At 36.0% G+C, this 13,544-nt stretch overlaps 2 protein-coding genes across 5 annotated transcripts; both read right to left on the bottom strand.

The window, feature by feature from the left end:
- Positions 1–41: 41 nt before the first annotated feature.
- Positions 42–4,724, bottom strand: LOC132293665 (uncharacterized). Its single transcript, XM_059791217.1, has 3 exons — positions 4,028–4,724; positions 2,505–2,635; positions 42–1,284 (listed from the first exon to the last, which is right to left on the bottom strand). The coding sequence occupies exons 1-3, from the start codon at positions 4,181–4,183 to the stop codon at positions 486–488; spliced, it is 1,086 nt and encodes a 361-aa protein (XP_059647200.1). The 5' UTR covers positions 4,184–4,724; the 3' UTR covers positions 42–485.
- A 1,993-nt stretch (positions 4,725–6,717) lies between these two features.
- On the bottom strand, positions 6,718–12,225 carry LOC132293664 (E3 ubiquitin-protein ligase RING1-like). 4 transcript variants are annotated; one of them, XR_009477879.1, is made up of 3 exons: positions 10,807–12,225; positions 7,185–7,269; positions 6,718–6,966 (listed from the first exon to the last, which is right to left on the bottom strand). XR_009477879.1 is itself a non-coding variant. In XM_059791216.1 (2 exons), exon 1 carries the CDS (start codon positions 11,949–11,951, stop codon positions 10,824–10,826), a length of 1,128 nt encoding a protein of 375 aa, XP_059647199.1. In that variant the 5' UTR covers positions 11,952–12,225; the 3' UTR covers positions 6,718–6,959; positions 10,807–10,823. The 4 variants fall into 4 exon arrangements, 2 of the variants coding, with proteins under 2 accessions (XP_059647199.1, XP_059647198.1); XR_009477880.1 differs by having other exon boundaries at positions 6,718–6,959; XM_059791216.1 differs by lacking the exon at positions 7,185–7,269 and having other exon boundaries at positions 6,718–6,959.
- Between the last annotated feature and the right edge of the window lie 1,319 nt (positions 12,226–13,544).

Genomic DNA, 13,544 nt, shown 5'->3' with positions numbered 1-13,544 from the left:
AAGTCGGAAAAGAGGCTAAATCATTACAGACATGCATGACATTGTGCAATATATTTGGAGGGATTTCTTACTTAAAGAAGAAAGACAACTTGTTCACATTTCTTGATTCAAATATACACAATTAAGATTGCTGGTATAGATTTGAAATCACCCATCACAGTATATGCTACTATAACAAACAAAATAAAAAGACAATCAAGAAATGTTCAGAGAAACCAGAAATTTTTGTTGTTGCATACTCTTCATCTGAGTTTATTTTAGCTGCCGCTGCTTCAAATTTGATAAAATAACCTCATTTTCATATAGAATATCATCCGAGAGAAGAATGAAGATGAACATTTTCCCCTCTCCATGTTGCCAGATATATACTTCAACCTGCCTGCTATTTGCACTTGCAGTGTGATGTCCGGCCGCAAAATCTCATTCCGTGAATAAATCAAAGGTGAAAAACACATTGGTTTCCATGAATATACAAATTAATTGTGCTAATCAAGAGCAGATTTGCTCCTGCGGCCAATTATTGGCTTTGGCAGGCCATCAAAAATTGGTTTGTTAATGGATGCAGTTGAGAAAACCTGTAGGTCTGGTTTGAATCTCCAATTGAACGTTGGCCAAATAGATGAAGTTTTGTTGTCCTGGTCTTGTACACTTAATGTGCTTGATGATTTACGGATTCCAGCAAGCCCGTCAGCCATTATAGAATCTCCCAGGCCCACAATGATAGAATTCAACCATCCAGGCTCACCATCAGCAACCATTGCAGTTCGGCTTCCTGAAGTGGTTCTCTGGGCTGAATTATTTCCAGTTGTTGCTTGAGAACTGCCGTTGTCGATGTTTTCTTCTTTCAATAACCATTCTGTTGTGCTAGTCCCAGAATCAGTTTCAGTTTTCTGACGCCTTCGGACAGACTTCTCATTCGATCTCTCACCCTCCTCATCTCCAATCTGTGCAACAGCAACATCCTCGGATGCCGCACCATTATCCGGCAAGAAACCATTGGTTAAGCTGCTGGATTTGTGGTGGTCTAAAGGTGGATTACAAAATGGTGAAATTTTAGGTATCAACCTATCATCAAAGCAATGAGAGTTCCCTGAGCGATAAACTGCCATCTCTGTTCCCTCAGCTGCACCCTTCGGAGTGGGAGATTTGAGACCATAATAGTTCTGTAAAGTCCCCATGGCTGGAGAAACTTTCTGCTGCTGTGACTTCAATTTCCGGGTTTGGAATGATTCCAACTTATCAGAGCAGCCTAGATGCTGTGATGTTTTCTCATTGCTGCTTTTTCTGCAATATGTTCAAAAATATAAGCCACTGCCTCTCCTAAAACTAGGAGGTGTATGTGTATTTCACAGATCATTACTTGTGTGGAAAGAAAAAAGGAGGCGACAAATGTGCAAAGAAGAGAGAAAAAGATAAATGTGGAAAAATGAGAGTCGTCAGGAGAGGGAAAGCTACTTCTCTCATCTCATTCCTTTATACAAAATTATGAAATCCCTCAATTGCATTTCTTTTCCCCAATTTTTTCTTTTTCCTAGCCCTAAAAATCCTCAACCGTTCTTTTGCCAAGTCAAGATCTTTATCATCCAATGCCAATTAATCCAACTCTCTTGCTTTAGAAAAGCCTTCTTTGGCTAAGAGGTGAAGGCCTAGACCTTCGGCATGACTGAGATCCACCAAAGGAGCAACCCTCTTTGCTCTATTCACAACACCCCTATCATAAGGGAAACACATGAAAATGATGGGAAATTTATGGTCACAAAAGATTCTTCTGGAACCAGTTGGACCAGGATTTTATAAGAGACCAAACATTAAAGTTTGATTTGAGTTAGCAATTGGAGGAATCTTTCAAGCTTCAGTGGTAGGAATCACAACAACAAAAATAAATAAATAAATAAATTGTGATATAATTCGATATCCACCGCATGCACCAACTTCCAACAGTTCCTCCAGTGAAAATTAGATAATTTGCGCACCAACACTATTCGTGCTTCATCATGGGAAAAGTTGTCTAAGATGGTTCAATTAACCAACTTTTTGACATGGAGGCACAATTAAAAAAAATCGTGCTTCTGGATTTATGAAAGTCGGCGTGAAAGAACCACTAAATCATGTTCATAAATCCATTCAAATTGGCCTGTGCTATAACCAGAAGCAACACAACATGTGTCATTAAGCAGCTCGCCCTCAAAACATACCAAATGGTGAAAGAAAAAGAAGTTTTACTCTGTTCCAAAACAATAAGTTGCAATAGCTACACTATTTTGCACAAATCCCTTAGTACACTTGGACTAGTGTGCGTGAGCAGAGAGACCATTTTTAGGATCTGGGATTCTTTAGACGAGTGTTTATCAAAATTATTGTCAATAGTTGGTATGACAATAAGTAAATGCTAATGTTTACATTTTATGCAGAACATTCTTCCAAGAGTACATGGAGGGAATATGGACGTAAATAGATAAAAAGAATAACAAGTGTAGTTTAAGAAAAATTATGAGATAGTATACCTTGGAGAAGCAGAACCAATAGACAAACAGGGAGGCGGAGGCCGCTTTCCAGGCAATGGTATCTTCAATGACTTCAAAGCAAACATTTGGAGATCTGTTACTAATTTATTCATCCTTTTAATGTCGGCAACCTGTTAAGAGTACAATTTTTTTTTTTTAATAAAGTAAGGAAAGGCAATCTTTATCATCAGATCATAAGACATGCAAGCATTTTCCAAGAAGGCACCAAATGTCATGCTTAATCTTCTTGCAATTTTAATTGAACAATCAGCATCATATTATCATCTAATGATAAGATGCATTGTATCAGTTCAAAAATTAATGGAATAAGGTACAAGAAGAAAAGGTAATCAATAGCACATATGATGCCAATTGATGTACTTGTGCATGTGTTTTTCATACATCTGTTGACTCCAATTAACCACGGTGTTGTCTGACGTGACTGTGATGAATCACAACTTTCTAGAGGCATTCATACATTAACACAACCATATCATACATTGAAACAATCATATCACAGCAAGATATTATGCATCTCTCTCTCAAGTCTCAACACGCGCACGCATGTGCATGTACATACTCCCACCACATTAAGTGAGGAGCTTGACCAGTGTAGCAATGCAGTAAGAAGATACTAGTGTGACCGTTTAGTAAAGATGTGTCCAAGCCCAGTATTATATGTTATATGTTACTCCCTTACCCTGTATATCTCAAAACCTATTAAAAATAAATCATTAGCTATATAATAATTTGAAAATTTCAAAGTTCACACACATGATACTCATTTGCAGCAAGAATACATTTCTTTCCACATAAAGGCTCTACCTAAAAATGCTAAAAAAGAGTGACTCTGTATTACATGTTACTATGTATATATAGAATAATTCCTTCAAACCCAGAGATTAGGAGGGCATGATTCACGTAGATATAGTAACTCTTGCTTGAGTTTTCTTAATGGTAATCTTTAAGGATTGCCTCAAGCAACCACATTTTAATTTTAATTTTTCAATTTTTTATTTTGTTCTATCTTTTCCATTTTTATTTTTAGTTAATAAGTTGGTGCCTAAATCACCCTAATAGTAGGTTAGTTAATATGTGTAATATTGGGGGTTGGTTGAGCGCCCAGTTCCCCGAGCAGTTGTGCCCGTGTTCAAGTCCTCCTCCCCTAGTTAGCCAGAATATATATGTGTCTACTATTAGATACTGTTCTTGTTTGAAAAACTAGCAATCCAATAATGAAAAATAAAAACAACTAAACATCTAACTGCGATTGAATTGGGAATAAAACATGCATATCATTATATATATATATATATATATATAACATGGACAGATCAAGAAAAAGAAAAGGAAGATCGCAATAGAAAACTATCCCAAAAGAAGATGAAATCATTTAATCCCAAAATTACACATAATTGAAATGTTACCATTTTCAAAGCAGCAATATCAACGAAATCAATAGTAATATTTAAAGCAACAAAAAAATCAATTTCAATATATATAATAAGGTATGTGAAAAATACCTCAACACCATACTTGATTGCAACACCGGCAAGAGTGTCCATTTTGGATACCTGGTGTTGTATGCTAATATAGTTCACACCATCTCCACTCTTTGAAGACGACGGCGATGTCGGAGACGACGAACCTCTACTGCTACTACTTGAACTCGACGACATTTTCTTCCAATTAACACTCTCTCTCTAAATATATATATGTACACTATATATTTATATATATATATACACACACACAACAACAACAACACAGATCCTTCAACACCAGAGCCCTAATTGAAACACGGAATTGGAAGAAAGGTATCGGAAAATTTGAATTGAAATTCTTAATTTGAGCATTTACCAGAGAAAAAGTCCCTCTAACAAGTACTAAAAATAATGAGATTGGAGGTGGAATGGAAGGTTTTTCATTCGATAGTGGTGTCAGAACTAAGTAAAGTAGTGGTGGGAAGTGAAAGGAAAGGGAGAATAATAATTAAAAAAAGCTTAGCAAAGGTCTCAAGAGAGAGAAAATTCGGTTTAATTATTGACGCGGTTTTAGCCAGCACTGAGCACACCGACAGGTGGAATATCGTCAAACTTTTACCATTGTGCATGTTTGACCCATGGATTCCGATTCACTGCACTACAAAAGTAGAGCCAGGCATTGGTTGAAACTCCAATTCCAAGAGTCCCTCAACCAATCAATCGTAAAATAAAAATAAAATAAAATAATCTATTATTGAGTCAGCAATGGTTAGTGACTCGGTATAGCGCTCAGCTCGCCGTAAAAAAAAAAAAAAAAAAAAAAAAAAAAAAAAAAAAAAAAAAAGTAAAATATTAATGTAATAAGTATTCAATATCAGGGTGATGATACTTATTAAATCTCTTTTAAGAACGAAGACTAACTATTCAATCTTAGTTCTCAGGTCCTTATCAAAGTCAATTGTTCATAAAAGATGAAGGAGAGAACAGCCATAAAGCATTGGTTGAGAAAAGAAGTACAAGCAAAGTGATGTTAACTTTGCTTCCTGTTTAAATTATTAAGGGAAAAAAAAAATAGAGTAATGGTAATCCTCACTATATTTGAGATTGATTTTTTTTTTTTTTCTGTTTATTTATTATAGTTATTTTTTTACAGTATTTTTCATTTTTTCAAAGACCTATTTTAAAGAAAGAATTGAATCAATCAAATCAAATATTTTAGAGTATGTTTGGTTTGTAGTTTTGAGAATAATTTTTTATTTTAAAAAAATTAAAAACATAAAATTATACAAAAATTCTATTTAGTTCAGTTTTTTGAAAATTCAGTCTTAAAAAGATATATTTTCAGTTAACTGTCTTTTATTATCTTCTAAAAATAATTTTTTATTTTTTAAATTCTTATTTTCAGAATTACAAATCATACCGCCTTAATATATATATATATTTTTAACAATATTATGACACTATAGATTGTGCTAGTAATTGACCCATTGATTATTGCAATCCAAAACACTAAAAATAAACTATAATTTTATGGCTCTGTTTTTGTTGGGATCTATAACAACCGTCTGAAAATTTATGCATTAGTTTTGATGTTGAAAGATTAGAAGAATCTCGATCCTCCTTAAATCGCATGCACCGACAAGATATCAATCCTATCCACCCCCCTAGTCTCCTTCAAATATCAACCCTTACCAACCATATAAAGAAAAAACACCACTAATTTTTCATTTCGCATACAAAAATCGTGCAATCATCACCTGTCAAACTTCAAACTCAAATAATATTAATTTTATCTATTTTTTATTTAAATATTATGACAAAGAACGCGCACACATTATATGTATACCGTGTTATCCGTAGCCTCAGCTTTCGTTTTAGACTTCCTTCTGTTTACTCATCCCATAGCTCAAGGATCTCTCCTCCAAAGAGAGGTTGAAACTTGAAAGTTAGAGTCTCATTGAAACATGTCTTTTTTTTTTTTTTTACACAAAAAATAAAAAAATAAAAAAGAAAAATAATTTGTGAGTCATTAGAGTAAAATTGAAATTCCACTAGTTATGAAAAAAAATGATAATCGGTTTAGTTTCCTATTTTTAGTTTTATATAAATTAAAAAATAAAAAATTATACACAAAGTTGATTGGTTCATAATTTCTGAAAATTGTTTTTCCAAAGTCGCATACTTAAACTTACCCTAAATACGTTCTTGCTCTTGCAAAAGCGGCCGACGAGTTTTGTGACTTAAATTAACGTTTCCGTGACTTAAATTACTGCCGCTTTGTGTGACTTTGAACTCTACCATCATTTGAACTTATTGTTCTTGAGTTAGTACCTTCTAATCCTTGCATTTCTTCACAAAAAATATAGCCTGTCCCTCCCTTTCTTCATCCATTTATTTCTAACCAAACTCGGCCTCCCTTCAGCTATCTTGCTCTATTTCAATTACAGTCTCCCTTCTCATGTTTAAACTAAGCTTTGGAGTCATAATTCTTTTGATGCTCAAACATTTCTGATCGACCATCATTGCTGTGCTGCCGGTGGGTGGTACGAAAATTTCAATGATTGGGTTGGTACATTTGAATGCACCATTACCATCACCATCACCATCACCAAAGTAAGACAGCATTTGCATTGCCCTTTTAAGCAACCAACCTCTATACCATGCGCAAGTGAGTGGCAATGAATCAGTTTTGAGCGTAAAGGGGGTGATGCATAACAAAAGTCGAAAAATAATATGAAATGGTCCCAAAATAATTAATTATACAGAAGTTGCAAACCAGTAATGCACATATATCAGTCAACAAAATGATGAAATTGTAAAAAGAACTCGGAAAATGAAAACACATTAACTAAGAAAAAAAAAATTTGAAAACACATTTTACCTACTCTTATTTTTATCAAATTACAAAATCACTACTCTTGAATGTATACGGAGATCCTTCTAAGTTCAACACCGTTACAAGCTCGACCCACTGTTCCCTGCCAAAAAGACAATTAATTAAAATTAAGAAATTTCATTGGCAAAACACAGACGATAATAATAATAAGAGGTCTGTCACTGTGAAACTTGGGCTAGCCATATGAAATCTGAAGAAGCAGCACATTCGTAACACCAATCCAATGGCCATGGAAACCACAGCTAAGACCTCTAGAAGGGGAAAAGAAACCAATGACGATAATAAAAGAAAAGAATGCACCTATGGGATCATTCATTGGCTCCACAATCAGTTGTACAGGAGAACCAAACTCCACAACGACCGCATGAGTAGTATGACACTAACTCTAAAAGTCATAAACGCGGTATTAGCATGACATTCTAAGTCATAAACGCATCAAAATAAGCACATATAAGTGTCATAGTTAAATTTGCATCTGTTGGGTACAACTGCCACTAGAGAGAACATATATCTTCACATTTCATAGGATTATTTCAAAGACAATACATGAATTGCATTCTATAATCATGCATCAGAAAGAACTCTAATCAAATAGATCAAAAAGGTGTGACACCTAGTAAGTCAAGTCATAGACTCTCCCCATGCCTCTTGGGAAAGAGGAGAAAGAAATGGCGCATGTCGAACCAGGCTTCACCACACAAGCTTAATCATGATTCCCAACCATTAATCATGTATTCTGCAATTGCTTGCAGAATCAAATCATTTTCCACAACGTCATTATCAGCTATACAGCCTCGTATTTTTGCCTGAGTGTTGCCGGTGCTACAACTTTAGCATATGTAGATGAAAGATCACAAAGTTGCCACAGCAGCAGAGGGTACTCATGCTCGAGCTTGAATTGTAATAAATATTCTTCTGATTACTACTAATCCAAGTTAATACAAAGAAAGAAATTAAGGGACTCCAGAGACTAGCACTCAGGCTCCAAAATCCAGACAGTTCATAAGTCGCCTTTCAATTAAGGCTTATTTGCAGCAAATCCCTGTGCTAAGATTTTCAGGTTATTGCAGTCCCAACTCCTAAGCACGAATAGAACAATCTAAAGGGGTGTGCTAACTAGAGAGATGGCCGTATCTCTTTGATGAATGTGGCAAAGTGAGATGGATGGCTGCACTTTCTTTCGGGCGTATAATCAGTGAAAGACTTTCTAGACCCACATAAGCATTTCAAGAATCCAAGACAACTGGTGCTTGACTTGATAAACCAAGAGAAGGGGAGAGGAGGAGGAGGAGGAGTAAAATAAATAAAGAAAAGAAAAAACCATCACATGCATTCTTGACATGCTAGTTAAGATCAACATTTTTTTATTTTCTATTCCCCTAAATAAGACATTTAGCTACTTCCAACATTTGAATCATCAAATATATATACATGAGAAAATTATTTGGCAATTCTTAAATATCCAATCTGAACATGCATTTCACAATTTTGTGACTCTGTCCATCTATAATCTCCTTCGTAAATACTAAAGAGTTCATGGATCTTTTTCTTTTTTCCCCCGGATAAGTCTAAAGAGTGTCTGGATCATGTCACCACAAAGACTCTTCGCCCACAGGAGGGATCTAATTTCCACTTCTATTGCTCAATTTCATTAACATCTTTGTCACCACATAGACTCTTCGCCCACAGATCAATGTCATTCACCACAAAGAATAGAGAGTAACAAGATCTTTGTGTCCCTATGACTCCATCTATTCTATTTTTTATTACTTTTGTATCGTCATGCATTACTGATGGCAGTTTTTTCCTGCAATAAGGTTAACTTTCCGAATCCATGTTATGAGGCTGTGGGAATGCTAAAGCCAGAGACCTGTCTCATATCAGCTTGAAGAGTGTATTCCAAGATCATGAATAAAAGCATGAACATGTTGACTGGTCCTAAAAGGCACAAGACTAACATAGTAAATACTTAGATCACTCCACCTAGACAAAAAAATTTTCTTTTACTCAATATTATGACTGGGTCAACCAAACGAATTGTGACTGAACATAAGAAAATTGAAAAAACTAATCTCAGTTGCTGTTGTATATACAAGTAATAAAATTTCCTTTTAGGGTACTGAATGGCGGCAAATTCAACAAACAAGCAGCCACTGATCATGGAATGACATTGTTATAACAGTGTTATGCATGGAAGTCAATTCTATTTAAGTATCCTACTGCAAAAAATTCACCAAAAAAACAACTGATAATTATGGTATGACATTATATTCTCTTCCATGTAATTATGGATTTCAAGGTAAGCTGGTAGTCCATGTTTATATAATTTCTTACTTGTTAACATTAGAATCACACAGAAGAGAGCCATTTTTGGTATTCCATGTTTATATAGAATTTATCCCTCTAGTTATATATATATATATATTCATATATTATCTATTAACTGTAATTAAAATCTACTGGGATCATCAATCAGTGACGCTACCATTTATGCCTACAACCCAAAAGGCATTCGTCATGAACTGAAGAGAACTTGCGAAAGCAGTTGAACTACCAAGCTGGGCTTCCAAAAACCTGGAGTTGACATTTAAATCAGATATTGATGTCAGATCCTACCTATCTGAGGAGGCTGGAGTGGAGGTTCACAAAATGCAACACAGGAAGGGGAATATCATGCACTTGCACGAAGGAAGAAGCAAATCAATCACGATTAGTAAGTTGATTAGATGAGAAGGGTAGGGTCAATCCCAAGAATAGTTTATGGCAAGAACGCCCTACAGGAGAAAATCACAGAAACTGAAAATGTACGTCAGAATATTATTCATATTCCAACCAGTGAAACAATGAAGTTCCTAGGTTTGGAACATTAGGAAGATTGACCATTCAAGCTCAAATAATAAGAATGAACCAATTAAATATTTAGGATGTGACTCGTCAAGCTGGATATTTAGAGTTGAACAACTTTATAAAAATGGTTGAACTTATAAGAGCAAATAACTACAATGGTTCTTGTGCATTCCGAAAGAGATGCTATTCAATGGTTCTAATGGATGGAGCAGTGATGAGATGACTTGGCCCCAATAAAAACATGCACTTGTCAGTTGAATCGCCAAAAAATATGTAGAACCAAGAGGAACAGGCCCCAACTAGTACAATAAAGATTGATATGTCATTATCAACAATATTTGAGCAATCAATGAACGGTACCACAGAAACTAAAATCCTTTCTGGATGTTTCATGTAATGAGATCACTGTGGGAGTTCAAAGATTGTGGCCACTGATAATATTTCACACTTCAGGAACCAGCTAAGGCAATAGCTAAAGTTTCCAATCAACTGTCAATCAAGCTCTACAACTTAATTAAAAAGCCTGCTCCTACTAAGACAGGAGTGACGTAAAAGAAAGGCCTTTGATAAAATTTCAATGAACAATTCAAGCCTGCGCGAATATAATTGAGGCTTGGCAAGAGTTCAGAGATGCAGCATTTTATGGTCCATCTCTGGAGAAAAGCCATTAGCTCAAGAGTTGGAAATCTTATATCTCTCCTACCTCAACAAAAAGTTAAAACATATTAATTCTAATTCTATCTGATTCTTCTGAGATATAGTGTTCTTTGGATTAAAAAGATGGGGCATTTATGGTTTAGAGAAGTATGGATTTTGAGTGGCTATGCCAACACTCGTTAGTGTATTTCAAAGCCTGGGAGAACAAAGTCATCATCTTGAATATAAGATGAAGTTACCTGCCTTAAGTGATCAAAATTTATCCATTTGTTCTTTTATCTATATTTTAGTTGCTGTCATTATGGTTGTATCAGAAAAGCAAAAAGATAAAAAATTTATTTTTATTTTAAAAAGGCCAGTACAGCTAGCTAAATGCAACAAAACACAAACTTAGAGCCATATGGATAAACCACAATACCGTTATCAATAAAACTCTTAGTCGAGATCTTCTTCTCTAGCCTGACCTCCTGAGTTTGATCCTCCTTGATTGTTACCGCTGTTGTTGCCAGCTTCGCTGTTGCTTGCTTCTGCAGGTGATCCAAAAGTATTAAACGGCCAGGGCAAAGATATCCTAAACCTTCGCTCTACAGTTCGAGGTGTCAGAGGACTTTCCTGAGATGCCCCAGCAGCACCACCACCACTACCAGAAGCTGCTAACCCAGAACCCATGCTTGAATTTGCAGGCATTGTTGTTCCTTGAGCCCTATTCTCATAATCAGGATCATCAGTGGGCAACTCATACCGACAAACCGGACAAGAATTATGCAGTTCCAACCAAGGGAGAATGCAATCGGAATGGTATATGTGTTTACAAGGCATCTGTCTTGCATCCTCACCAAGCTCAAAGGTGTCTTTACAGACTGCACACTGCGCAGAATCAGAGACAAGCAATTCATCGGTTATCTTGACATTCGGAAGAGCCTCGATTGCCGACTTTGAAGCCGGTGGAGTGCCGTACCGGTTTGGATCGTTCTCTGCAAGCTGCTGAATCAGTTGCTCGAGCCCAGGACCAATGAAATAGTCGCCGAGATTCGAAGGAAGTCGGAATCCGGACTCAGACGAGTTGTTGTCGATGACGAACTGGATGGTGGCCCCGCCTGCTCTGAGGTTATTGAGATAATTCTGAAGGAATGCAAAAGGATTAAATTCGCCGGGGCTCTGAAGAGTGGCCGATCGGGTAGGACCGCCAAATAGGGCGGAGAGATCGGGTGGGTTTTGGAATTCGCTGGCGCCTCCACCACCACTGGCGGTGGAGAAGACGACAGGGGTACCGCCGAAGCCAGCGGAGAAGGAAGGGAAGCCGGATAAATTGTCGGAGGGGAAGCCGAAGAATGGATTATGAGTAGGGATAGGGTTAGGGTTAGGGTTAGGGTTAGGATTGGCGTTAGGGTTTTCACATTCTTCAAGGAAACCGCCGTTGCAATTGGGACAAACGAGTTCGGAGGAAGGTGAGGGGGTTATTGAAACCGTACGACTGCACTGGTAGCAGAAGTAGGGTTGAGGGGCTGAGCCGCCACCACCGCCGCCGCCGCCGCCTCCGCCTGAGTTTCCGGCCGAAGACATGATTGATATGACAACGCGCGACCAACAGGGAAGACTTTAGGGTTTGCTGATTGCGAATTTTAGATAGAGAAAGAGAGGGGCACGTGTGTAGAACTATAAACCAATCGGCTGTGGATTAATGGTGAACCGTAGAAGCGTACGAAAGAGATAGAGAGAGGACACTGCGACCAACAAGGATGACCGTGTGAGAGAGAGAGGCTTTGCCTTTTGCGCAATGAGAGACTGAGAGAGCGAGACAGAGAGGGACACGAATCGTGTATTAACCAATGGTGTTAAAGTTAAACCGAATCGCTGAGGTGCGACTCCTAGTTTATCACCAACTCGGATGAGTCGCAATTTTTTTTAACGGGTTGTATTCGTCTCTTGTCCACCTGGGGATATTATGTTAAACAGGTCCAACAGTCCAACTAGAACCATTTCGTTTAATACCTAACGCCTCTTAACATCTAAAATATGGGTTAAAGTTTCTACAAGCAAGAGCGAGGATTCGAATTCAGGAGACATAGTGGGAATTGTTTTTTAAAAAAAAATAAGAATAAGAAAAAGAAAAATAAATTTTAATTTTTTTTTGAAGGAAACAAATTAGAGCATGATTAAATAAAAAAAATTTAACCTTTTAAAAAAGGTAATTAAATAAATTTAAAGAGTAAAAGAGAAAAAATAGAAAAAAAAATTAAAAATTTTGGAAACTTATAATTTTCGGATGCATAGTATACAAATTTCCCTCTATATATGTTTAAAAAAAAAAAAAAAAAAAAAAAAAAAAAAAAAAAAAAAACTATATATACATTGGGTGGGGTCAGGCCAAAGGCATGTGCACCCTGGACACACATTGGCTTCGCCCTGTCTACCAGTTAGGAATGACAATTCGTGTTCGTGTGTCATAATCTTATCATGTCGATATAAGAGTATTATACTAAATAGGTAAACTCAAACCCAACTCATTTAATAATCATGTCAAAAACCTTCAAAATATGGAGAAAAATCATAAGGCTTAACAAGGTTTATATTGAGTATTTTGGTTTAAATAGGCAATATATTATATATGTCATATTTACGATATAACATGTTAAGATAAATGGATCATAAACGGGTTATACGGGTTGAAACTTCCAACCTTAATCCAACGGTTAAATAAACAGGTTAATCATGTCAACCTTTTTATGACCTAAACCCGTTTATGCCAAACCTAAACCCTTTTAACTTGTGTCGTATTGTAATTTGTTACCCCTATTATCAATGTGTAAATTTCTTATCAAAATAAATAAATATAATATTAATGGATAAAAATAAATAAGTATAATTTATTAGATAATAGAACATGACAAGACTCTTTGATGATCTACTTAAACACAACATGACCCATTAATTAATTAATTAATGTGTCAAGCAATCTATTTAATTAAATAAATTAAAACAAGTTAGATGTTCAAGTTTTTTGTTGTTTTTCCTTTACCATGTTCATCAAGTTGGTGACATAATTGTTAAGAATATTATAAGTTAAACTCAAACTTACTTATTTTGTATTAAATTCGAATTATGTTGTTGAATTTTACAAATTTTATATTCAATTTGAATCGTGTTGAATGTTAT

The sequence above is a fragment of the Cornus florida genome, unplaced genomic scaffold, assembly GCF_030987335.1.
Source record: "Cornus florida cultivar Cherokee Brave unplaced genomic scaffold, ASM3098733v1 CherokeeBrave_3.0.0_Hap2_Chr02, whole genome shotgun sequence".
Classification (NCBI taxonomy): Eukaryota; Viridiplantae; Streptophyta; class Magnoliopsida; order Cornales; family Cornaceae; genus Cornus; species Cornus florida.
This window is presented reverse-complemented; position numbering and strand designations above follow the sequence as displayed.

Excerpts from the sequence above, each read along its gene's own strand:
- LOC132293665 (XM_059791217.1), bottom strand. The coding sequence starts at position 4,183 with ATGTCGTCGAGTTCAAGTAGTAGCAGTAGAGGTTCGTCGTCTCCGACA. Across the intron at positions 2,636-4,027 it reads CAATCAAGTATGGTGTTGAG|GTTGCCGACATTAAAAGGAT; the intron begins GTATTTTTCACA and ends TACTCTTAACAG. Across the intron at positions 1,285-2,504 it reads ATTGGTTCTGCTTCTCCAAG|AAAAAGCAGCAATGAGAAAA; the intron begins GTATACTATCTC and ends AACATATTGCAG.
- LOC132293664 (XM_059791216.1), bottom strand. The coding sequence starts at position 11,951 with ATGTCTTCGGCCGGAAACTCAGGCGGAGGCGGCGGCGGCGGCGGTGGT.